General features: G+C 41.3%; 1 protein-coding gene across 1 annotated transcript in view; it reads right to left on the bottom strand.

The window, feature by feature from the left end:
- TMEM132B (transmembrane protein 132B) overlaps positions 1-27,650 on the bottom strand; it is a 256,832-nt gene that overhangs the window by 140,348 nt on the left and 88,834 nt on the right. Inside the window, exon 3 of the mRNA XM_074844343.1 lies at positions 6,068-6,208. Coding sequence (XP_074700444.1) covers positions 6,068-6,208 — 141 coding nt within the window. The remainder of the gene's footprint in view (positions 1-6,067; positions 6,209-27,650) is intronic.

Below are 27,650 nucleotides of genomic sequence, written 5' to 3'. Positions count from 1 at the left end.
CCCTCAACTCTTCTCTATTCTTTCCTGTCTGCTTTACACACCTCCTTGTGTTTCTTTGCTCCCTCTGCTCCTCTTACTCACTCACTTTAGTACTATGTGAACTTAATGGCATTCAGCCCACTGCCTTTGCATGGGCCTAAAATAAGATGGAGCAAGGCTGTCTGTCTGCACCAGTTACTGCTCTTTTGTGTAAAGCAACACACAAATTGATCTTCTGTCAGCCAACTGTTGTTGCTGATGGCACTTTACACGCTCAGTGTCCTGGGGCCAAGCAAGTTCCTTTGGCAATAAACACATCAGTAAGTGTTTCACTGCATGTCCTGATGCCTTCCCCAGCGTGGTTAACAGCACGCTGCTGTGTGCCACAGCAGGCTGCAGTCACCCATCTTTATAGGCTTATTTATCTTACAGAAGCAACCAAACTCCTTGTTCTAGCTGCAGCATGCCCTGTGGTGTACCAACCAAGAGCACAGACACTTCAGATACAACCAAGCTGCGTCCTCCGGGAGGGCCCAGTCCCTGCAGTAAATCAGCTCATCAAACAACCAGGCTCTGTTTTGGAGATAGTGGGAATCTCTGCACCACACTGCCACTTCTTGATGGTATATGAGCTTGGAGGCAACACAGGACCCAAGTATGTCATTCTGGAGCAGAGTGGGGGGGAATTCAGTGCAGAAAAACCTCCAAAATGCTGTGGGAGAGAGCTCAAATCAGGCAGAGCTAGTGCCGAGTACAGCCAGGAAACTTCACAGCACCCAGGGACCTTCCAGGTGGAGCGTTTGCTTATTGTCCTCGGTGAAGTGGAGACTGGAATATCTAGTGGGGAAAATGGTATTTCCCACAATAAAGGGATGAGTCTCAAAGCTGTCTGTCAAAGTGAGGAGGGAGAGAACCTCAGCTCTTATTTTTGAGACATACCCAAAGCTTTAAAAACAAAACCAAATGATATATCTTTGATCAGTTGATCATCAGCTCCAATAACACATATTTACTTTAAATAAATATATGCACATATTTTAACTGGCAAACAACTTTACATCTTCCTTTTGAGTGATATTTCTGGTTCAAAGGGTATTCCCAAGCACAGAAAAATAAGTTAATTATTTTAAAATAGGAGGATCTATTTGCATACCTATAAATACATAAATAACTGATTTTCCTGATTTAAAGATATACACACACACACCCCCAATTACAATTTTAAAAAGTCATTTAAATTATTTGAATTCTGTAAATACCTTTTAAAATGGTAAAGAAATTGAATGATTATTATAGAATCTTAATATTTTATTCAAGTTTAAAGACAGATGATGTCAAATGCCAGACAGCTAAGCTGGTCTACATCAATTAAAAAAATATAAATTTCCAGGCAACAGAATAAATACTTCTGAGGACACTTGAAAAAAATCCCTCTGAAGATTTCACCCTCCCTACTTCTGCATTCTGAGTCTCCCTCATGCAAGTTTAATTTATGCAGTGATGGATATCCTGAGAGATGGAAGCTGTATTACAGACACAGAGATAAAATAATCCCTAAGTGAGAAGAACCAGTTCGGTCTCAACAACACTATACTCAGCACTGTAGGTAAAATAAATTTCATTAACTTTGCTAGTTAGCATAAATATTAACTTCACCAGTTAGCATAAATATAACCTTTCAGATTAAAGTACTAGTTTGACAGAGAATCGGACCCTCCTCACCTGGTAATAATCTAATACAATTTAATGACGGTCTTCCCGAGTAAGAAAAATTATCTCTTCATATATTCTCTTTCAAAGCAGAGTTGCAACTCTCTGGCCTAAGCATTTGTGTTTGTGCCATCTTGTTTCTCCCAAACCAAAGGCCAGGTCACATTAAGTTTTAGTTCTTCAGCTTTCCAGCAAGGAGACACCAAGCACCTTGAAATATGTCATATCATGGGGCCTTTCAAATGAGACTGTGGAAACTCAACTCCTGCTTAGCAATGATTTGAAATAACCTAATCCTATAAAATGCTAAATCAGTCTGGCAAAGTTCCTGAAATCCCATTCCTCCGGATAACAGCGCTGAGTTATGGGGTACCGTAGCTTGCCAAAGATGGACCATGCTCTCAGGGCGTCTTTTCAAGACCTCTTGCCCTAGTCCTACTGCAGCCTAATTTGTGGCATGTTCCTGAGATGCTTCCAGAGAACTCCTGAGGTGCAAAGGACAGAAGAATTGCAAGGCTCAATCCATCTTTTGGCAAATACAGTGGAAAAAGCCTGCATGGTCTTTACAAAAATAGGATGGATCCATTCTCTGGAAGCCAGAAAGGATTTGTGTCTAGTAGACACCCAAATTTTGGCCTTGTATTTCAAAAGCATTTTTTCCAATAATTCAACATATAGCCCTACACCACAGGGTAAGATCCCAGTCCTTCACAAACACACCTATTGTGCTTGGGAGGCTGAAAGCACAAAATTTTTTATCTAAGCCCACCAGTCCTGACTTCCTCTACTCCTTGCAAGATGCACTCTGCACTCAATGCAGAAATCCATAACGGTCCTCTCCTATGGAATGGAAGTGCTGGGTTCCAGCTGCAGGCACAATGCAAGAGTATTTGTGCTTGAAGTAGAAACTCTGTCTTTTTGAAACAAAGCACGCTGCTGCTTCAACTAACCCTACCAAAATGAGATTCACGGAGTTCTGCCCCAAGGAGAGAACACAAGGGAGAATAAACGCAGATGGCAACAATCAATCTCCTCTCTCAAAGAGCTACCAAAAAAGTCCTTTGAGATGGCAGCAATAAGGGCAAAGCAAGGCCCCACACAGATCAGAATAGATGCGTGCATATATACTTGTGTGTGTACATTTAAAACAAATCTCTTCTTTTTAGGCTCTTTGTTCAACTACATTATCAAAAAGAGGTTTTAAATACAAGCTTATGGGACTACTAAAGAGGTGAATTTATGAATGTATTCCTAACAAAACACACTCTGGAAAGCTTTAATCTATGAATTGTGACAACCTTGGACAAAATGGATTTTTAATAGAATATAATGTAAACTGCCTGAAACATTGTGATAAGGAATTTTTTTTAAGTAATGCACAGAAAAGGCATGATGCACTCTGCATGAAAGGAGGAAAGGTCTTAATTTAAAACATTTTAATGAACACTCAATTTGCGCAGGGAAATGTGAGAAATGGAGATGAAAAACTCATGATACCGATAACACTGCAGAGGGGAGAAGGAGAAAGATTAGAGAAGTAAGCAAATTTGAAAAGGCTCCAGCCGATAACACTGGCTAAAACGAATGCAGACTGGATTACGAACATGTCACAGTCCAAAGCCACTGTTCTCCTTGCAGGCAGTGTCTGTCGGTGGCTCTTATCAGAGTTGCACACTGGGGAAGAAAGAGCAACCGAAGTGCAAAGCAGAGGAGAACAGAGTTCTCTCTGAGCTAAGGGCAAAGAGGATAGTCAGAGATTTTGGCAAATGCAGCTGTGACTTGCTGGAGTTTCTCACTTTCACCAAACCTCCCAGAGCTGTGCCAGCCCAGTCGGCTCGCAGGGCTGCCGGGGCTCTACACCCCCTCGCAACGCCCAGGGGAGGTTGCAAAACCATAGCAAACTCGTCCATCTCTTCCTCAGAGAAAACTATTTGGGCTCAGAGGCTCTTACCCACTTCTCTACTACCAGTATAACACCAGGCAAGTCAGCAGAACTGAAATTACTTCTAAGAGAGAAAAAACTATCTCCCCGAGGTAAATACGATTCTGTTTACTAATAGGTTCTGCTCTGCAATGGATGAGATTGATCCTGCACTCTCAATCATACATAAACTGCCTTAATGAAGCTCCTTAAATTACTAAAAGGAGGAACAGATGAATCAGGTCTAGTGACAGTTTTGCCACATTGACCTTAACAGAAGCAAGTTCAGGTCTCTGCTCATTTAAATGAAACAGCAGAATCCCCACATAAAGACTTAACATTCTTCAAAAGAAGCAAGAGGGCCACCACTATGACCAAAAAGGCAAATTGAAGTAAAGATCAAAGTTAAATATTTACTCTAAGCACTTCAATATTTGCAAATCTGGAAACGATCTTTCAGCAGTTCCTATTTGCATACTTTAATTAATCCAAAAATATTAAACTAATCTCACAAAGGAAAGGGTCAAAGTATTAATTAACTTGAGATTCGTTGCTTTTGTGCAATTTAACAGTTCAACACAAAGCAAAAATCAGTTTTAATAAAAACTAAGATACTGTGACAGGTATAATTTCATGGATTAGTGAAACCACGTACAAGGCAGTAAGTTTCAGTTTTCATCCTATTTTTTGTCTAACTTTAAAAATAGTTGTTTCATTTCAATAGAAAGATTCCTCTGTAACACGAAATGATCTTAAGTCTTCCTTTAACCTCAGCATTTCACTTTCGAATTGATGGCTTTCCACCTTGCTCTGAACAGAACAGAGGTCACAGCTGTTTTAGCAAAAAACCTGACTGCAGCATTCAGCAAAGAGCAGATACTGCACAAGCACCCAGATCAGCCGCCTGAGCTAATTCAGGTTGAGATTTCACTGCTGGAGCCATCATGTGTCATCACGCAGCTCCAGAACAAGCCCAAAGGTTCCCCTCTGAGCCAGTGTCTCTGATGGCTGAGCGCTCTCCCCACCAAAGGGACTTGCTGGCTTCTTTAACAGCTTCTGGAGGAACTGGGAAGTCTTGCCAAAAGACAAAGGATTTGGAGACAAAACATACAGTGCCAAATCCAGCTGCCAGAGGTCTGCTTTATCAGTACAGCAGCCCATGAAACCCCAGCAAAATCACAATGGAGGCTGGCTAGGATTTCCTACATCACATCATCAGAATTGTGACTTTGACAAACATGGTTATGAAACAAGAGGGAACTCCCCCCCCCCCTTTTTTTTTTTTTTAAATGGGGAGGAAGTGCATGAAACAGGTAATGAACCAAGAGGTTTGCCTGGCATTTCATGCCAGAAAGCTCTGTAGCACTTCACTTAACCAGAGACACTGAGCAGGGAATCACCTCCCCTCACTTCATGCGTTTACAATGCAAATGTCTGTGTCCCACTCAGTCGCCTCCACTCTGAATCTTTACTGGAGAGAAACAGGCACTTCTCGCTTGCTATTCATCAGGCCTGTTTTACACATCGAAGAGGACTCTCACCTTAGCAGTGCCTATTTATCCCTGTCACTAAAAAGCAAACTCATGTTAAAGAGCTTTCACCCCAACACTTGTATCGCAGGTACCCAGAGCTAGATAGGATTCATTTGTTCCTCAAATACAGCTTCAGAAACTAAATGGAGTAGAAACTCTCTTTGCACTTCAAACCTCTTCCTAGGTCTAAACAACTACTAGCAACCATTTTTCTCCCTTACAGGAGCATCCAGAAAAAGATGGATGCAAAAGACTCCTCAAATAAAAATTCTGACATGGAGTTTTGTTATTTCCTAATTATGATACAATTCAAGCTAAATTTATGCACAGTGTACTTTAAGTGTAGAGTAAACTGCATGATAATGGAGAGAAAGTGCTTGTATTGTAAAATACATAATTCTGACTAAAAATGTAAATTTCTCATTACCTCTGATATAGCTTGTGGGAGCATTACCATAACAAACATGCACAGCATTCATGAGACAGTTCATAGACACTCATAGGTGTTTTGCAGCAATAATGAATAACACTTAATAGCTATTACTTTCATAGCTTTTCAAATAAAGAAGACAGCATTGTCCTATATTGCTTTCAATTATTCTTCGTATTTCTCTATGCTAATCCATTTCTTTCTGTTGACTCTCTGGCAACTGGAATTCTGCTGCTGCCCTAAAGGTGCATGAAAGCAAATGTGAGCCAGGACGAGTTGGCTGCCTCCAGTTTAATTAGATAATCTACTTCCAAAGCTCAAAAGTGAAACGGAAGGAAAAAAACTCTCATTAGATCACCTATAGCTTTTCCAAGGAGTCTAAAGAGGAAAAAATATTGCTATTAAAAGAGCAATACGACTTATTAAAAAAAGCTATTGTACATCTCTCACAGCATTTTAGCAAGGGTTAACGCACAACAGCGCTTGGCGGCTTACCTGTTCTCTGCGGTTGGGTCATTGTGCATACATGTGATCGTGGCAGTGGTCCTCGCGCTGTCCGTCTCTTCCTGAACCCCCCACTGGTCTGCATCACTGACTCTGATGTCCATGATCTTCACACCTGGGCCTGTCCTGATTCTGTTGGGGAACAACAGGGATTGCTTCAGTTACAGACCTCCTACAAATAAATCCAGAGAGGTAAACAAGGAAGATGAAAGGAAATATTCCCTCTTCCATTAGTAATAGACTGATACATTGCAACACTAAGTCACTCTGCTTTAAAAATATAAAACAGGTCCAATCATTTTAAAGAGATGAAGTATGAGTTTCATTATGTGCAAAGCCAGTTAATTTTCAGCTTGAACAATGTGGAGAGAATAAGAATGCTTTCTGCTTCGGTGGCACCAGTTTGATATAAATGAAACAGATGTGACTAAGCATAAGTTGATTTAATTTGTTGTGTCTGTCTTGCAGTTTAAGATGGAGAATCAAAGCACTGTGATATCAAATATATTCTGCTGCTTGCAAACCTTTGGGAGCAAGGTGCCTTTTAATATTAGGGCAATCTGCATGGAAAAAATGTGTTTCACTGCTCAAAGACCATAATGCAGGAAGGAGAGAGAAGGTATACATTAGCTTAGATTCAGAACTGAGAAATGAAAATAATTATGCCATTGTACTGGGATCTATCAAACTGGGCATGTCAAACTCTTGCTGCTGAAAACAGTATGATGCTGACATGGAAAACCTCCATTTTCTAAGCATGGCTAGAGTCTGAAAGCAGTTTGGTAGTTGGTAAATGTCACCATTTTTTGTTTTAAAAAAATCTGGTTAAAAAAAAAAAAAAGTCCATGCTCCACTGGGGCTCAGCGTTAGGAACAGATTGCCAAGGAATAGAAAAAAAACCTGCTTTTAATAGCAGGGACTTCATTTGTGCAGCTTGACTCCTAAAACAAGGCTGGGATTTCAACAGGAGTGCTGCAAATATGCCTGGAGAACAATTAGGCAGAAAGCAACTGCTGTAGCGCCACGTTCGCCACTACTGTGACTTAATTAATTAAAAGCAAAGCCAAGAGGGACCTCTTAGTTGTATGGTGGAATGAAATAGCACTGCTGAGACTTGAAGTGTTACTTAACAGTGAATTGTGATGGATTTGCCCCAATGCCTCATGGCCAGTTGGTGCTCATGTTACACTGTTAAGAATTTCCTTTACGTTCTAGCTGAGTTCATGGGTTTGGATCAAAGTAACTTCAAGACTCAATAGGTGGTCTTTTCCTCTGAGAAGGAATTAATTCATTCTGCTTTTATGATATCCTTATTTTTGTCTGTAAGGCTTTACTGACTTGATGGGCCAAATTCATGCCTGGTATAACCAACTGATGAAAAATGTTTCCTGTAAGGAGGGAATTTTACTTGATATTTTTCTAATTGTCTCCTTCATGTTTCTCCACAGTCATTCATATCTCCAAACAACATGCCTCAAAGCTTATGTGCCCCTTTCCTATCATCTCCTCCTCTTTTTTCAGAGGAACATTCATTTACTCTGTAGTAATTACACTGGACCAAATAATTCCTGCAAGACACCTACATGGCTTCATTTCAGACTGGTAATTTACATGAGATAGAGAATTAGGCCTTCAGGAATGGATTCAATAATTTTTAGACTTAGTCAACCACTCAAAAAAAATCATTAGGGCCTGACAAAAAAAAAAAAAAAAAACACCCAACACACACACTTCTTAAATTTTCTCTTTCCCAGCCAAAATTATATTTTTTTAACAAATTCACCTCCCCACCACCCCCTCAATTTCTCATGTTTTCTCTTGACAACATGTCTGGAAACTTCTAACCCAACTTTCCACCCAAGTCAAAGCTCTGGTTAATTAAAGGTTAATTGAAGGGCAGGAGATGCTAGGGAACGTAGGGGACAGGACAGCTGGATTTCACCCATGATTTCAGGATTCATCAGCCTTTTTCCATCTGTCAGAAGCTTGTTATATCCTCCTACACAGCTTTTGCACTCTTCTTCGCTCTGCAGCATTTACTTTCATCTACTCTGATCAGAATCTAGCAGGTTGGTTTACCCCAACGAGGATGAAAAGCAACATGGCACAGTTCCCTGCCACACTTGAGCAGGCTTTAACCATGCAGGACACCTGTGCAGCTCCCTTCTTCATGGAAGCTGAAGCTGCTGCTCTTCTTTACCTCCATCAGTGGTCCTCACACACAGTGTAGGGATAAGGATGCAAGAGCTTCAAATACCCACATCTATCTACATGCCCAACTGTTCCAACCTCTCCAGTCTGCACCCTAAAACACTGGCTTCCCTCTTGGGCCAACTCCTCAGCTGTGTCAGCCCCCCTCAGCCAGGGAGCTTTGCTGTTTCTTCTCTTGTGTCTGAATACAGCTACAAGATGCTTTTTGCCTGTCTGGACATCAGATGAGACTGTCCTGATGCCTGTCCTGTTGGCTCACCACTTGACTTCTCCTTCAGGGCACTGTCCCTTAACAGGAGGCCTTCTGGTTTTTGGCAATTTAGTCTTGTTGACTGTGCCTACAGCTTTCGCTTGCTGTGTATCTACTGTCTTGCTGGGTTAGCATCAAGTGAACATCGCATACTCTGTTCCCCAGCTACTTTTTCCAAAAACGTCTCAGAACGCTGCATTTTAGGAAAATTTCCAGTCTAATCCCCTGCAATGCATCTGCTCTGGTGGGCTGAGACAAGATGTCATTTTGCATTTTTGGATATCAGTAGAGCCAGGAAGGTTGAAAGAAGGAAGAAACTGAATTCAGCTTCTCACTTAGGAAAAGTCAAGAAATTCAAATTACACCAGCCTACATATGGGAGGTTTGAGCCTACTGTTCTTCAGATAAGTGATTCATATCTTTAAATCTGCCCTCAAACTCCACGGGCACAAAAATTATTGTAAGTGTTTGGGACTGAGGCTTTGAAAAAGAATAAGAAATTCCTACCAGAGCTGACATTAACTAGAGAAGGGATGGTGAACGGCTAGTGTGTGAGCCCAGGCACTGGGTTTATTGCCCTGCTCTGTGCCAGGCAAAGGCCAAGCTATAACTTTGGGTGGATCATTCAGTTTCCCTGTACCTCCCTTCCCCACATATAAAATACTGAGTTGGAAGAGCAGCACTTTCCAAAGGGAGCTGTGAGGATAAATAGAATTGCTTGAGAAAAATCTGATGTCCTTTAAAGTTTACCAGCTGAGAAAAATTCTGCCATATCTGGGCTTGAAAACATGGAAACAACCTACTGAAGTATTTCACAGAAGCATGACCCAAGAAGTAACGGTTACCACTGTTGTGTTTAACCCCACACAGCTGTTCACACACTCATCCCAGTGGGATGAGGGAGAGAATCACAAAAAAGGTAAAACTCCTGGGTTGAGATAAAGACAGCTTAACAGAACAGAAAAGGAAGGGAAAATAATAATAATGATAAAAGAATATACAAACCAAGTGATGCACAATGCTGACCGATGATGCCCAGGCAGTCCCCAAGCAGTGGGCCGCTGCCCCCCAGCCAACTCCCCCCAGTTTATTGCTCAGCATGATGCCATATGGTCTGGGACATCCCTTGGGTCAGTTGGGGTCAGCTGTCCCAGCTGTGTCCCCTCCCAGCTCCTTGTGCACCCCCAGCCTCCTCACTGGTGGGGCAGCATGAGAAGCTGGAAAGTCCTTGATTTAGTGTAAGCACTGCTCAGCAACAACTAAAACATCAGTGTTATATCAATATTATTCTCACCCTAAATCCAAAGCACAGCACTATACCAGCTACTAGGAAGAAAATTAATGCGATCCCAGCCAAAACCAGGACAAACACTAAGATGGCTTAATTCCTTTTTATAAAGATAATTGTGAAATAAAAAAAAGGAAAAAAATGAAGAAAACATGACAGACAATAGGAAATTTGGCAAAACTGACATTTCATTTCCATGAAATACTTGCTTTCTGAAAAACAGAATTTTCAGACAGAAAACTGTCCTGTTAAAAAGCACTTGCCCACCTTTAAAACATTGCAACTTATGTGGCATTTTGATAACGCAATTAGCAGAGATGTAAATGAGACAGAGGAATACTGAATGAGCTCAGCAGAAGTTAGCGTGCAACAGGGCCCCCACGTTACAGCCTGTATCACAAATGAGGTGATCACTATTTATTCATGATGCTCTCTTCTTTAGGGGGTGGAGGAGGTTCTACAAGAAAGGTGACACCCTCAAGCACTGTCTTTCGTAACACTTATGCCCATAATATCTTAAGAGGGGGTAGCTGGGGGCGGGGGGGTGGGGCGTGAAAAGTGGCAAAGCTGTGCAGAACTGGGAATCGATGAAACTGTTTCATGGGTGAATTTAACTCTTCTCCAGCTGTAAAGGCAGAATAGAGGAAGCTGCTTTCAATTTAGACTTCAGAATACATTTGGTATCCCTGGCAATGTTTTCTTCCCTGAACAGCGTGTCCTCCATTTACTGTAGAATATAAAGATGGAAACATGATAGACTGAATGGAGCAGGCAAGGAGAAGCGTCCCCAGCCTGCCAAATTGGAACGACCAGAAACTATTTTAAAATGCAATCCCAGCCTTAAATGTATGCGACCCCATGAATTCGGCCACTCTAAATCTCTTCCCTCAGTTATTACAACAGAAGGAAAGGAGAAGGTGTGAGTAATCACCAGGGCTGGAAAGTAACTTAAGGGCTGCAAGAGGGATTTACACAGCCGAGCACTTAGCGGAAGTGGTGCAGGGACTTCCACTGCCTCCCAGTCAATTAACTGCAAAATCTGAAAGGTAAATGCTTGCTTGCAATACACCCCCAGCAACACTCCCAGCAGCAGTAATTGGGAAGTTAAATCCTGGCAAAGAGAACTTTAAAATAGAAACAGACGGAAAAGATATTTAGGAAATAAAACAGGAATGTGCTCACAGCAGATGGAAAATGCTCAAAATGACGGGAAAAAAAGACTTTTTCAGAGCTATTTTAGAAATCCTCTTATCTCCCCCCCCCACCCCATTATGAGGGAAAACATGATCTGAGCTAAATTCACTCTCAATGGCATACTAATAATAACGCTTATGATAATAAATTTCATTTGTAATTTCCAAGCATTTCTGTAGTCAGCCCTTCAACATGCATTTTTAGCCCAATTAAAAATAAAATCATCATCCTTCCCCTACAGGAAATCCAAGCTGTAGGCCAGTTTAGTTAACTTGCCTAAAATTATACTGTCTCAGCAAAGCCAGAATGAAGGTCCCTACATCCTGATTCCCAGGCTTACACTTCAGCTAGACACCCCTACCCATCTTTAAGACCAAACCTGTGCAGAGCTGAGTAATTCCAAGCCCTCACAGAGCATTTTACATATTTGAAGAATTGCACAAACAGCAAGCAATTAGTTTGAATTAGGTCCCTGGGGAGTTTCTAGTTAAAATACATGTGTTTTAAGATACATTAAGCCAAGCACTATAAATTAAAATAATCACTGAATTCAGACATAACATCTGGAGACTTTTGGGGTGTGGGTGAGATGGGCAATGTTTCTATGTAGGATGGAATAGAAGCATCCCTGTATAGGGGGAGGAAGCAAGTAGAGTTTGCTGGCAGATAGAAGGAGAGAGGGTATGTGATTCATAGTTGCCACATCCAAATGCGTTCCATGGCATTTGGGAGAGAGGCACAGACAGTCAGGAGTTCATTGGTGTGAGCATATGAAAGCAAAACTGTTTGGGAAACTGTTACAGCAGATGGAGGGCTGAGGTGGGACTAGAGCTCCCCTCAAGGGAGGCACCATCCCTCTCTTTTGTGTTCCTAAGCTTCCTGGCCAAAATTCTCTACAGATAATCCACAAATATGAGGAAAATGAGGTGACACAAAGTCACCCAGAAAACACGTGGCAAAACCAAGAATTACACCTAGAGCTGCCAAGGAATGTTTTGATGCCTTCACCATAAACCCACCCAGCTCTCCTGACACTACTGCAGAGCAACTAATAACAGACAGTGTGGCCTGTAATGGCCACGCAAGACCAGCATGTGGGCAAATATGCTTTCTGCTGCTGTGGGCTTGAAGTAGGCATGAAATGAGAGTGCAGCTAATCACCCTGCACAGCCTCGCCTCTTACGGCAGTCAGATTTAAAACAACTCAAAGTATCAGGTCCTAAACCTTCACAGACTAAGCAAGTGTTTATTTTCTAAAGTATTTTTCCCAAGAACTTTACTTCTTTGTTCTTTTATATTTTAAAAGACCTGTCACAAATTTATGTTCCAACTACTTCACCATCAAACTCTCCTTAAAACAGCAACACTAGGCTGTGCTTGTTTCTGTGATTCCATATTAATGTCACTATGAGTAAAGCTATCTTTCTAAGTACATAAAATACACAAAGATCCTGCAAAGATCCAAGGCCTCTCCGAAAGGTCACAAGTGTAGAAGCACAAATAATATGCTGCTTTATTGCAAAGAAAAAGAAGCAGCCTGCAAAGCCCTGTGGAGAGGTGTAGGTAGATGTCAGGCAGATGGTAACGTGGAACAGAAGACAACTGCAATGCATCAAATAAAAGGAAACCCCAAGTAAAAGGGTTTGACAAATGGTACCACGGGTTAAAAAACTCAACATGGCCCTGGTATAAAGCCAGTGGCAGTAGGTGTTACCAGAGAAATAAGGTAGGAACTTGTGGGACAAAAAAAACCCATGTTTGCCCTTAGGGATAAAGACAGCTCAATATTTAGAGACAGAGTCAGCAACTTCCAAAGTCAGCTGGAGTTTTACTTAAGATTTGACCTCCACATTTCATCCACGCTAAAAACTACTGCAGTGACCGGCCCTTCGTTGCAAGTCCAATGCATAATTGTCCCAAATTTGTTTTCAAAACAAGACATGGATATGCTCTGCTCTGCCTGCCTTGGCCTTGCTTCACCCTGAAACGCCTCCCCACTGCAGGGCCAGAGCTTTCTCAGCCACCACTCACCCTGTGGAAATGCCCTTTCTGTATCTCATGACCTCAGCACTCTCTCACCTTTACACCACATCAGAAAATTTGCCTTTCCCTCCCGTCGGTATACTTCAATTTCACTCTGCATCTGTTATTTTTATGTAACCTTTTGTAGCTGTCAAGCATTTAGGGATGCAGTTTCTATGAAAACAGTTATTACTGTCGTATATCAGAATATCTCTATCCAGCATGCGCTCAAGGAAGAAAGTCAAAGCCAAAGCACCAGCGAGGACAAAGCAGACAAAACAGGTACAGTGACCAGCACAATGCAAGGCAGGAACAAAACTGCTCAACAGACATGGTGGCTGACGCGAAAAAAGCCCAATAACTCAGAGAACAGAAAACCCTTTGAAATCATGGAGGGGATCAATGCTAAAGATTTAGAATGATACAATTACCTCTCTTCTACCTAAAAGGTGAAGCTATCAACCTACTTTTTTTCAGCTCATCAAATGTTTCAAAATATGCTAAGGATCAAGCTCACTAGCATATTGGATTTTGAATAATGAAAAGAGTAAACAGGATTTTAATTTGGATTCTGACAGTAAAGTGCTTTCCATGTGATAAATTAACTATTAGGGAAGACAAATTAACACAACCTACCCTTGAGTATGATGGCTTATGATTTTGAGGAAGCTTTTACAGAAGCATGATCAAAATAAGGCAGGATGAAAAATAGGAGATGACGATGGGGGGAGTATTTTATCAAAAATCCTCCCTCCTCCTTTTCATCAAACTGTACATGTATCTTCATTAAAAAAGTGCAGCAGATTTTCTCAAGAGCCCCCCATTTTTCCTAAGAATGTCTAGACATTTTAGGAGACATCTCCAGCTGGTCTAAATCACCAGAGATTAATGAATTTCATAGCAATTGTTTAATATTGAAAAGTTGAATTTCACATCTGTGAAGGAAGGTCAGCAAAAGAGTTGTCAACCCTCACGAATTTTTTTGAAAGAGAAGGTGTCTCAGAAACATTTTCTAGTATAAGATCATAAAATCAGCAAAGAGTATGTGAACGTCTTCAAAGCAGTTTAACATCATGTTGTATTTCCATATCCATTGAAAAACTACCAATTTTTGCCATTTTTTAAAGGAGATAAGACATTTAAAGATTTCATCTTCTTATTTCAGCAGAAACTCCATTTTTCAATCTGCTCTCTTTCTCACTCAGGTAAGAAAATGGAGCTTAGAAAAACAGCAGAAAGGCATCCTAATTGTCTTGAAATTAAAGCTATTAATTTTTCTTCTTATTTATCCCTGTCATAAACTAGTCCTGTTTATATGGGTTACCAACACTGCTATGGAAACCTGAGAGGTTCTGAAGCCTTTATGTAACATGAGATGAAAACGCCATCTCCCACAATGAACGCTTTTCTTTGAAATATGTCAACAGTGGAATTCTGTCCCTCTGGAAGAAAAAGGGTTGCCAGGCACTGGGGTAGGAGACATAGGGTCCGATTCTATCAACCCAAGACATTTTATTAACCATTTAATTGTCTGGGCAACTTCAAAATGGTGAATAAGGATGTTTACTAACCTTTGCTTGGAAACTCATCCAAGGATTTAAAAAAAAAAATTATTTCTCATGAGACACTGCGCAGTTATATATTTAAAAATTGTACAGATAGTGCATTTCAATATATTTCTGTAATTTCCCAGTAGGTATTAAAACTGCAAGTCAAAGAGTTCTATAGCAATTGGAATTTCCTTAATAAAACTAAAAGCCAAAATTGATTTGGGTCCACCTGAAAACATTGTGGTGCCTTTGACATACCAATTAATTATAGTGTAAGCAAATGTGACTACAGATTATGCTGAAAGCTCTTAAATTCCAGCAAACTCTTCACACCAGGAGAACAGGTCTGATTTTTGGGTTGCCGACCCTGGCATCCTGCTAGCAGGGCTCCAGAGACTCCTGCTACACCAGCACCAGGAAGCAGGTCAGGTCCTCTGTCCTTTGCCTGCCTGGAGGGCAGAAAACGGTGCCCATAATTTGCAAATAAATACACAATTTCTAAAACTCACTTGACACTTTACACTTTCAAAGTATCCAATAAACATGAACTAACCATTATTACTATTGATCAAAAGGAGACAACAGGCCTTTTTCCAAGTCTAAATGATCCTTGCTACCAAACAACCAGTATCATCCCTTTCTCATTAGGATGCACAACCAGCTCACACCTCTGTCTCCCCTGAAAGAGGAGAGATATTTCCCTTTATTTCACTGCCTCTGTTCAGTTAACCGAGTTACGATGTGTTGATCATTATTCAAAGAGCTCAAGAGTGCCTGCTGTCACACACTCTTAGACATCACCAAGAATTGATGTGCCCTCTCTTCTCCAACACAACAATCTGTGGTGTACCTTCTCTGTGGAGAGAAGAGGTAAAGTGCTGGAGTGGTTTTCTGTAACACATGTCTACAGAACAAATATCAAAGCCTGCTCGGTCTCTTCAACCCTTCTCTGAAAGATCTAAAACACTCGGGCTATGTCCTTTACCTTGAAACCAATGCAATGCTATAATAGATGAAACTCTTCCTTAAAGCCTAGAAGTACAGGAAAAAATGCATTACCAAGTCTGAAGGTGTCCAAAGTATTTGAACTTGGAATTCTTGCAATCATGCACAAACACAGCTTTGAAAACTATAATGAAAAAATCAAAGTAAGTCAGAGGTTTCCTCCTGCAAAGACAAAGATACTTAAAGGTTTCCTTTTATTGAAAGGCTCCTTTCAGAAATCAGCACTGCAAAAATGTTTGCAGCCTGAATAGAGTTCAGGCCTCCTGGGAGACAAAGAAATTTTATAAAGGAGTCATTTTTCTACCTCTACAAGTGAAAAAAAAGCCCTGAAGGTCACCATTTCTGGAAGCACCTAAACAACAACAAAGTAAAAACTTTTCATCCCTCTCCCTGCAAAACTAGATAATGAGCTTCATAGCACTGTCTTGGTTAACATTGGATGGGGGCATACAGCATTTAAAATAGTCCATCAATGTGTCTGAAAGCGCTCAGCACCTTGGAGACAAACATTTCCTGTGATGAAAAAGTTTATTAAATACAATTCAGACTAATACAATTAATTATCTTTTACCAGACATCAACGTATATGACTCAGGATCAGAAAGAATTTCCTGCGCTGCTGCTGAGTACTACAGTCAACCCTGGAGTCTGTTGTAGCTGTCAGATTGTGGCACAATATCTCAGCTCAGGGCAGGTGGTGACTGCAAATCCCCCAATTGGCAGATGCCCAGAAGAGGCCAGTGGTAGCCAGCCTGTGGCTAGTCTTGAGACAGCGTGTGCAGTCTGGCCCAGAAAAGTAAATAACAGAGGCAGTCTGCATGCACTGAATGGGTTCTCACCTTGACTTTCACACAGCTAATATACCTCTTTCAATGGTTTAAAAAGTACAAGAGAGAAGACCAGCAGTGAGGTTGATGGGCTGACAACATGTTGACATGTCTCTTAGGAGATGAGGCTAAAAGCAAGACGACACTGGTCATCTTTACCTAAAAGATTGCTTAAAACTGCACCAGTAAAAAAAAATTAAAAAAAAACATTAAAAAGAGGATATTTTTGAAACACATATATACCTCTAACTTCTTCTGAAACCAGCCCAAATCCTTGGCACATCCAACAATTGCTTAACAGCATGAAGTGGTCTTTAAGAGATCTATCATACTTTTTTCTACACTTGCTCAGTACTCTGCATAAAAAGCAGCACAGAAAAGGTTGTTATTAGAAACTCCACCTAGGCTGTAGCAAGGAGACATTGACCTGAGCACAAGGGATGGAGTTAGAGGGAAGAGGAAAAAAAAAGCACAGCAATGAAAATCCTTCCAGAATTAAAAAGGCCACAAGAACTTTGCCTGAACTAGTAGTTGTTGTTTTTATTGGATTATTTTATGGGGTTTTATGTTGTTTAATCGAAGAAAGAAAATGGATGCCATAAAATATGCAGAGCTAACTGGGGCTGCAGAGTACATTGCTGAATATTGCTAGTAATGCCATTTCCCCTTCACTGTCAAAAAATAAAAATATCGTTCTTTATATCCCTGTCACATGGAACAGCGGTCCTCTCGCACTTGCCAATCAATCATCTTGGAGTGCACCTTTACCTTGAGCAGTATGTGCTAGGACGGTGAATAAGGAAAGCTCAGGAAATAATCTCCCTTTCCACAAGATAGAATTCAATTTCCAGTATAGCTCAGACCAGTACTTTTCTTGAAAAGGTGGCACCATATATTACAGCAAAAAAGCATTTTTCTGCTGCTAGTGAAAACTTTAGTGAGCATTATGATTATGCGGTTTGTACTCCAGGCACCAATGACCACCAAGCAGGCTAATAATGTGTGAATTCTGATGAGAACCAGCCCTCCAGCTGGGATAAAACATCAAAGACTTTTCTCCCCTGTTTTTTTTTTTTCCATTCTGCTTTCTTTACTATAAAATTTTTTTCTAGTGCAGACAACTTTCCAAGATTCTCCTAGAGAGTAAGCACTTTACAATAAAATTATCCCACTCTGGTGCTCAGGTAGCCTTAGTTAGCCCTTTGGCCACTGTCCCAACAGGCTTTTATCTTTGACAGCCCAGTTTGGTTTCTTCAGGTGGTGCTTCCCAGAAGCTTTTTGAAGACTCTCTGCAGGTAGATTGAGCTTTCATCAATGACTCTTTAAAGCCCCCATTGGATCTCAGCAGATTTGGCAAAGGTTTTGCAAGTCCCAAGCTTTGTCTCTCCTCCAAGCACAGCTGACAAAGGCTGTGCAGCAGAGGCTGGCTGGGTCCATAATCTACTGCAATAAAGTCCAGAGAAAGCCCCACAAATGGACAGTACCAAAGCACTGGCTCGCTGGATTTGCCTGCAATATTTCTAGACATGAAGATGAGGAGACAGTTTTTCCCCTCTAGATGCCCTGAAGCTCCAAGTCCCAGCTTTTGCTCTGCAGATCTGGCCAAAATACCATTCTGCAAGCTGGTGCCTGACAGACAGACCCCAGCAGCCCCAGAGCCTGAGATGGGCAAAGAGGTCAGAAGGATTCAGCCCTCCAAAGTCTGTTGCTCACAGTGCTGCCACAGCTCAGAATGCTTATCCAGCCTTGCAAAGCTGTCAGGAAAATTTACCAGCCACCACACAAAAATTGCTTGCCGTTTACCACAGTGATTGATGGTAATGCAAGAAACTAATGGCATTTTACTTGCCTGTCGAAAGAGATTACTCACCCTGGGCCAGCAGGATTGGGGAAGGATTCTTTAATCCTTGCAGCGATTTTTAAATTAAACTCTAGTGTTTGCAGAGCTGAAGACCGCTCGCAGACAGCAGCCTCCTTCAGGATGGGTTCAAAAACATGATACAGCACATGGGCAGATAGGTCCGGCACAGCAATAAAACAGAGTAAAAAGCAGCAGCACACTGTGCTTCTAACTTTTTTTTTTTTTAAAGTTTTCATATTTCAGAGGGCCAAATCCATTTCCAGATCTTTTATCTCTAACAAAGACCTAGGTCCTGGCACTGTGCATGTAACAAAAAGTTGTGGAAATAACAAGACAAAAACGCCATAATCAAAAATTGGAGGCAACCAATCTAAGTGGTACAGGAGGGTGTTCTCATTCGGTCTATACATGTGGAAGTGTTTAGTAGTATAGGGGGTCAATTCACTTCCTAAATCAGTAGAGTTGATAGGATCATTCCCTCTGTGGCTTTCCCTTTCCTTCCTAACATCAGTACTAAACCTCCCTTTATCCTTTAGCATTTTTCCTTTATCGTTGCAATTGGTCTGTTTGCCACCAGGACTGCTGTGTTCTGGTTTGACCTGCACTGCCCCAGGGAATTTCAGTAAGACAAATAGCAAGGGACATCACACAGCATTTTTGAGGATAGGAATGAGCCACCCTTACAGTTTTGATTTTGGTTAGCCTCTGTTTTCTTGACCAGCCTTTATGATTCAAGCTCCTATACATCCTCAGAAGCTAGATGAAAAATCGTCTCTGCAACAGGTCACGAAAAAAAAGGGCAAGAAGAAACAATTCATGTTTCGTGAAGACTACGTATGCCTAGGTGCTAGCTACTAAGAAGTCGCTTAAACTTTCAGCATTTCAAAGTATACGCTGTGTTTGCAATAACAAACACTTTAAAAACAGGCTTTCCCACTGGGGGAGTTGGGGGGCACTGAATCAACTACCTATAAAACCCGCTACAATCCTCTATAATGCATTCAGTGGTTTTCAGCAAAAAACACTCACAGTGAGATACTGTATCCCACTGAGCATTAAGCACATCCCATTCTTGTTCTGCTTTTTCAATTCTAACTAGTCCCTAACCCTGTTAGTCATGAATTTGCGATTAATGAGCCTTGTTTAGAGGATGTGAATACTGAAATTGTTCTGATATACGGGCTCTAACTACAGAAAGACGATCTAATTCTGTGAGGGAATCTGCTGTGCTTAGGGGGTATTCCAAACCTTCAATAAAGGAAATCAGCTGTTAAGTCATTTTAACAAGGGGCAGCATGCTGTGCTCTCGGCTCCGTGGTGCCATGCGATGGTCTCACAGCTTGGCATCTGGGGACAAAATCATCTTCATGTGTTAAGGATGTTTAACATCTGCTTGTAAATCTGGGGCTGGTCAAAAAATGGCTGTGACTGAACTGAGGATGGTGCAAGTGTGGTTTTCCACCCGAATTCTTAACTACGAGAAACATGCGCACATACGCACCTGCACACACAGTCGTTTGAGCTAATATAGCAAAGGGCCAATAACCCAGGGCTAAACTAATTATGACTAGTTATGCTTGAACAGGAAAACAGCAGCCACTCCTCTCTCGCTTCAAGGGGACAAGTAAAACAAGCGCCTTCATGGCTCTTCTTCCCTGTGCCTGGAAGGGAAGAACTGTCCCTTGGGAGTTTTCCTCTCCCAGGGTATCCAGAAGAGGAGATTACCTCCTCAGCTGGGGACGGGGGGACAGGCAGGACAGCTCTCCTCTCCAGGCTTGATAGCAAGGCTAGAGGAAGCCCTGCTTGCAGTCTCATCAGCCCAGTCTTCTTGTTGACTCTAATAGGAAATGTATTTCCCAGGCCATGAAAACACTGATAAAACCGGGAAAAACAAAAAGATAGCATTTTTGATGAAATAAAGTCACTCATCATGTGCCCATCAATCCTCTGAAATAATCTGGGGTGGGGGCTTAATTATATTTGAAATGGTTTATAAAATGCACCAAGATAGAATAAATGTTCCTTGTTCTGCTACAGCAGTCACTTTCAGACATACTTCAGGAGGCTAATCCTGGAGACCAGGAGATTAATTCCTGGAGACAAGGCCTTTTTCCCCTCCAGCTCCTCCCCAGCTCTTCAGAGAAAATGACCTGGTCTGATCTTAACACATCTTGAAGAAGACAGGAAGATTAATTATGCTCCTCCCTATTTCATCTTCATGGCACATCTGAGCAGTTTCTACAGCTGCAAAACCTTTATTTCCAGGGTCCTTTTGATTGTACTGCTGAGATATTCAAAGACTCATTAAACCTAAGGGGAAGTCCCATTCACCCAGACTTAGTATGGAAAGGAGGTGGGGGAGGGAGGCTTAAAGTTATCCTGTACTTAAGTGAAAGAGACAGCTGGAGATTTATTCATAAATCAAACTCTCCACCGTCGAACAGTCACCTATCCTTGCAGCGCTCTGCACACAGGAGATGCTGTTGGGACTAAAGGGCTGAGAAACGCAGCCTGCTCCAACAACTGGGTGACTCTGTTCCTACAGAAGACAAGGGATGAAGATGAGAAAGCAAAGAAACCTGCCTTATATTTTTGTAAACATAATTTTGCACCTAGAAATCGCAGTTGTTTTCCAACTGCAACACTAACATCAAGTTAGAGCTCAGCTTTCAGACCAGTCTTCTGCAAAGGTGGTGTTTGTCGATGCCTGCATGATTGTGGTTGTAATTATTTCCTCCAGCAATTACTGTCACTATATCTGACCTTATCCTAGAGTCAAGTACAGAGGCATTAAAGTGACAATATCTTCTGTGCAAGTAATTGCTGATACAAAACCTTATTCTCAATTACTAATGTCAATAGCTTGTGGATATTAAAAGTGAAGCCAGTATATTACTGTGGCTGAGACTGCTTTCTAATTTGATAGTTAGGCTATAGATTATCTGATTTCCTGATGAAGACCTCAAATTACAAAGGCACCACTCAAAAAAAAAAAAAAAATCACTAAATATATGGATTACTTCCGTTGATTTTAAATGGCATTGAGAAAGTGCCCCGTTCTTTCCCGGTTCTGTTGCCTTCCTGACTTGAATCTTCACTGTCAAGCTATCATCCTCAATTAACTTCAGGCACAACTATTTTCAGGTATAACACTCTGCCTGACAGCATAGCAGTAGGCTTCAAAACGTGGGCCTCCAAGCTATAGTCTAAAGCTCATCTATCAGAAATACCAATATTATCCTTCTTTCTTACCTTTTAGAATTGTGAAACCTCAGCAGTACCACTACGATCAAGGTTGCGCTTGCTCTTGGGAACATTTTATCTTGTTTTCACATGGGGAAACTCTCTCTTTACAGACCATTCCTGCAGTTAAGATCTCTCTGCAGTTTTACGTGAAACTAAGTAGCTAATGTCATACACGTGGTGCTGCAAAGACTAAATCATGATATTAAGGGACATCAAGGTTCAATTTCCCTGCATACGGCGGGTAAGATATATGCATTGGGAAAGGCTAGATCTGGAAAATGTAATAAACAGTCACAGGTGAATATAAAATATAAATACAAAATGCACTTCTTCATATTTATTACATCTTTTACATCTAAATCAGGCAGATTTCATTCCACAGATTGAGACTGATCTGAAGTAATTTAGTGGGAGGCTGGTAGTTGAAACACATAATCACATTTCTAGAACAATGTAATTACATTGAATTTAATGTGATTTCCTGCCACTGGTTTAAAAGTGCAGCCTCCTCCACATTCTTGATTTACACTGAACATGACACTTGATGTAAGATTACCTTTACATAGCCAGGTAAAGCATTGCGTAAGGGGAGAAAGGATGCTATGACTCCTTGAATTCCCCAAGACAATCATACAAAGATGCCAGTCGTGAAGTACCAGTAAGTTCAAATCTTAAATTTCTAGGAAGATGCTGTCTCAGTAGATGAGCATTGATTTTAGATTTTATTTTCATTAAATATCTCACAAGGAACAATTTTGCTGACCTTAAGAACTTGTGTACATCAGCTCTGCTCTATGGGGCAAAGGAATTTGAAGGGAAGCTTACTCGTAGCAGAAGAGTTTTCAGGTTTTCATATGTTGTATATGCTTCCAAGAGTGCTATATTAAAGACTCTTTATAAAGAGCAGGCTAATAAATGGACACAGCAGGTCACACTCATTAAGAATAGCTAGAAAATACTGGGGAAAAAAGTAACTGCAATCTGAATGCAGATGAAGAATTTTAATTTTAAAGCAAACACAAGGACAAAGCGCTGGAATTTTATCAAAGTTAGGAATAAAACAGCACAGACATTGATATTCATTTAACTCCTACAAATCAGTTAAAATCTGATCTAGAGAGAGAAAGCATGCAAGCCAATGCATTGGGAGAGCCTGTGCTGCCAGCCAAAGCATACTACATAAACAGAAGTTATTCTCAAAAAAAATACCCCTAAGCTTACGGCTGATCAGATGAAATCCTGCAAGCCCACCTAGTATGAAACAATTCAAATAATCTCTTTGCAGAATAATTTCAAATAGCAACTAAAGTTGTAAAAATCAAGGCATATTTACAATTGATTTGCAAACAGAAAGAAAAATTATTAAATTGATCAAAAATGCTATTTACTGTTGGCAGTTCATTTAGCTTTCTGCAGAATGTTTCAACATTTATATTCCTTCATTGGAATAAATAAGTATTGAAATATAATGGATAATGAAGCAGATGCTAAGAGACAATAAAAGTGCATAGGGTTTTTTTTTTCAGCAAACCAATATATGCTAGAATAAAATAAAAGTTTAAAAGCAGGTTTTAAAGCTGGGAACTTTTATGAAAAGTAAACGAACAATAGATTTAAAGCAGTATAATTATCGATGAATCACAACACTATGGAAATGGCCTCAGAGAGCTCCAAATGCATTATAAACTGCCGAGAGGGAGGGCAAAGAGAGAGAAAAGAGCTCCTGAAAGGAGCCAATGCTGCAGTCCTCGCTCAGATAAACCACCCTGCATTTATGTAGCAAAGTCAGCTGCATTTAGGTTATAAAGCCAAATCCTGAGATTCTTCCTTCCATGGAAGTTTTCCTTGGCTTGAACAAAACTGTGGGAAAATCTTAGGATGCGCAGGCTTGCAACAAGCCAAGGAGGAGACCTCAGCACCTTTGAGCTGCTTTTCAACACTGTCGATATCAAGCGCCACTGAGCGAAGCGATGTGTTGCGGAAGGCTCACACAGCCGGCCGACACTACGCCGAAGTGGCAGCGACGAATGCAAACGTGTTACAAAAAAACAAAGAACAGAAAAGCTTCATCTGGGAAATGACGACGTGTATTATTGATGGCTCAGCAGCCAGAAGACCTCAGCGCATGGAGAGGATAATGGGTTTGTCATCTCCCTGCCAGGAAAGCACTTGAGGAGGGTTGAAGAGAGGCAGCGTTTCAGCTCCGTGCCCACCCTGCGACCCTGGCGCGCGGTCCCGCGGTGCACAGCAGGGAAAGCAGCGCGAGCTCAGCCGCAACGTCCGCCTGCCACAGCCGACCTCAATACGCTCAGCCCCACCGCACGTCCAACACACGCTACCTCTCAGCTCTTTCTTCCTGAGCCAGACGAGCTTCCCAACAGCCTCAGCATTTCCAGATTTCAAATCCTTAGTAGAGTTTCTTCAAAGAGTGAATACATTTGCAGAAATTAATTTTGGGCTGCAGCTTCTTAAAAGGTACCCATTTCTACATCAGGCAGATTAGCAGCAGAGCCTGCTAGAAGTTACAGTCTTAATCAAAACCGAAAACGTACTAAGCAGATTTTCTGTTTACTGAAAAGCCTACTTTCTTCAAGGTGACTCGAGACAAGAGGCAGTTTGTTTAAACAGTAAGAGATTTTCTGATGCCAGAAGGCCCCCTCTTCATCCCCAATCACCTTCTACAGCTCAGGAGAGGAATTCTGCAAGGAGTACGTGGAAATACGACAGGGAGTCAGGACCCTTAGCAGGTTAAATCGTTCAGTTGCAAACCAGGACCAGACAGAAATACTGTGATTCAAACTTGGACAAAAGTGTTTAGAAATGAGAAACAATTTGGCTATAGCAGGATTTCCACTACACTAGCTGGGAGGTCCACCCAACTATTCAGGACTTTGATTATGCAGCAAAAGGACTATGAAAATCTCTACTCTCCCAATCACCACTACAATAGTTACATATTCAGATTTTTTTCTGGAATAAGTGCAAACTTGCTCTGATTGACTGACATTTCATCACTTAATACATTCATAGGATGTCAAGGGAAAACTTGACTGAATTCACAATGCTGTACTGATTGAGTTCCTAATAGGAACAGTTGTCAGAATGACTTGTAAGGATAACTTTCAAAATCACATTTGATAGTTGGTAGAGGACTTTATGCACCAAAGAGCCTGTCCACCTACGTGCAGGACTTTCTGGAACACAGAGATGGACAGCCCCTCTCTTCCCAGTTGCCATCAGCCTGTGACATGGCAGCTGGCTGCAGTCACCCCAATGGCTGCACAATACTTTTCCTCCAAAGTCCTGCATTTGAGACATACAGTTGTGGAGTCAGAAGCAGCTTTGCTGGAGACTCATGAACAAGCTGTGGGAGAGAAGCAAGTGAGGGGCAAAGCTCTCCTTCACTCCTTCCACCCACCAAAAAGTCCCCTACCACAAAGCTCAAGGGTCAACAGAGGAAACAGGAGGTAGCATAGCTGGAGGTCAGTGTCTCCCTTAGTTGAAAATGGGAAAGATGACAAGGAAAACTGATTCAATTCAAGTTTGAGCCTTTGGCCAGTGCCCCAGCCTTGGGGCTTGCTGCCTGCCATGCAATGGGCAGCTTCCTGCTGCTCTCAATCTCTGACTATGAATGGAAAAAAAAAAAAAAAGAAAAAAAAAAAAATCAGTTTTCCTCTGCTCCTGATCCCTCCTCTGAAATGTTCACATTTGTTTGGAAAGGTCTTCAAGATACAGATTTCAAATGAACCTCAGCATTTCCAAATTCCTTTCCTTCTCTGCAGAGACCTGCAAGGCCCTGAAATGACCTACGTTCAGCATTCATGACGTGGGTAAGCAGGATCCCTGGCTGCCTTCACCCTGTTTTAATTAGACAAATAGGGGAAAAAAGCAGTGCTCTTCCATACTTAAAATCCACCAGTTTCAAATAAATATTTAAAGTTGTCCTGATTGTTAGATAAGCAGCTTCTGCAAAACGATTGCAAACGCTGCAATTGTTTTGCCATACGGTTGCCAGCAGCTGGAAGCTCCAAGATGCCCATTTCAATCAGAAATTTTCCACTTCAAATGCATTTGGCAGTTTGTTCATGGTGAGAAGTGCTTCTCACCACGTGAGCTTTCAGAAGACCACAAGGAGTGAAGCACAGGTGGCTTTTCTTAAAGCCTGGGTCAAAGCACAGCTTTCTGTAAACACTCCTTTTTATAAGTAAATAAATAAGTAAGAAAAGGTGCTGTGCCATACCTTCTGCACTGCTATTAGACAGCCAAGAGGCTCCTACTAGATCAGACAAAGCCTTCAGTCAGTCCTACAGAATATTCACAAACAAATGAAAAGAACAGTGGGAGGAATTGGCTTAAAAGTACATTCATTGTACTTTTCTTTAAATGTAATAATATGCAACAGCTCCTTGTGGTGTTGAACGGACAATACTATTAAATCTTTTTTCATTCCAGCACTTCAAACATTTATACTTACATTCTTCTACCTAATCACTACCTAGCTGTTGTTAAAATCCATCACACACTATGGGCCAAATCTTGAAGTCCCCACTCAAACCCTCCCTTAAATGAGTTCTTAGTAGGATTTTTGCATGATTAAGCATCACAGATTTTTTTTTTTTTCCCTAACTGATATCTGACTAAAGAACACCAGAATTGGCCCTGATCATTACCATAATGCTTTCATGTTTTCCACTCAAAAGCCTAAAAATAAGGCATAGAAGCCCTGCAGGGAATTAATGCAAAGTGTCTACATTTGTACCAGGAACCAATTTCTGAAAGAAAGAAAAAGGATATTTGAAGTAAACCTGAAGGATGCATTAGCAGAAGCACTTCTGAGAAACTTGCCATTGAAAGCATGCATGGGACAAATTCATCTCAAGAGTCACTTCAAAGGGAATGGTCCGTAATCAGAATTAATCACAATTAATTTGGCCCTAGGTTTCTGTCACTGAGAGGCAGGCTCCCGCAGTCAGAGCTGCGGGCAGTGGATGGCAGGAATCACATCCACAGCGTCCACCTCCGCTGATATTGCCAATTCTTCTGCTACGCTGGTGCCACTGTAAAACGCTGCAACAGGATTCAGGCCAAATTTGCTTATCGGCTCTGAACCATGAGGCCAGCCAGCAATATGTGCTGAATGGTGCTCTTTTTGAGGATGTCATCTTTCTATTTATATTACCTAATTCTTCTTCTCCAACTCCCTGTGGCAAACCAACAGTTGAAATCATACAGTATAAACTAATAGGGTTATATAAGTGTCCATTTGCTGTACATATGCTCTCCCCCCTAAGGCAAGTGATCACCTTCCATTTTTGACGTCTAAGCACATCAGAGTTGTGGAGGTGCTTCGGAGAGTGTCTCTACCCTTCTTGGAGGAGGACGTGTGGGTACCTGAGCAAGAAGCAGGCAGCAGAGAACTGCCATGGAGGCAGAATCAAACGCAAACAAGAGGTGCTTCTGGGCCAGGTATCTGCCCCTCGTCTTCCCCGTGAAACACAGCTATACTAAAACAAGACAGAGGATGCCAGCTCCACACGTGGCACCTCTCAAGCTACTGCTGAATAGACACAACCTTCAAGCTTTTTGCCCAGGCTTAATTCCTTGCTCTACCTACACAAAAGCAAAAAATTTCCTTGATGTGGAAAAAGTCAGCTTCCCTGTCTCTTGATGCTTCTCAGTCTCCAACATCCAACATTTGTGTTTTCAAGCTAATTCTGCTTCTCTGTCCTCTTCTGGTCTTTCCAGCCTCACTCTCAAACTCCATTTTTGCAACACAAAGGCAAAATAATTTACATCAACAACTAAACTGTTTCCAAGTAAAATGGATGTATGGACATGGATACTTCCTTCGTTTCAAATATATCTGCCTTGCACACTTACACTTAAAAGAAACCACATTAATCCCTCTAATCTATGAACTCCTGCACCCTTCACTCCAAGGTATGTAAAAATGGCATAGGCTTTATAACATGATGGGACTTTTGGCACCAAATCTCTTGCTCTCTGGAAGCATCCGGGGTTTAAAACCTTAGAAAACTGTCTAGGAAATCTAAACTCATGCGACACAAAGTTTAAAGTATGCATTTCACTTATGCATATTCACAATTTTTTGTTTGCTAC

The sequence above is a fragment of the Strix aluco genome, chromosome 18, assembly GCF_031877795.1.
Source record: "Strix aluco isolate bStrAlu1 chromosome 18, bStrAlu1.hap1, whole genome shotgun sequence".
NCBI lineage: Eukaryota > Metazoa > Chordata > Aves > Strigiformes > Strigidae > Strix > Strix aluco.
Note: the sequence above shows the minus strand (reverse complement) of the source record. Positions and strands in the feature narration are given on the sequence as shown.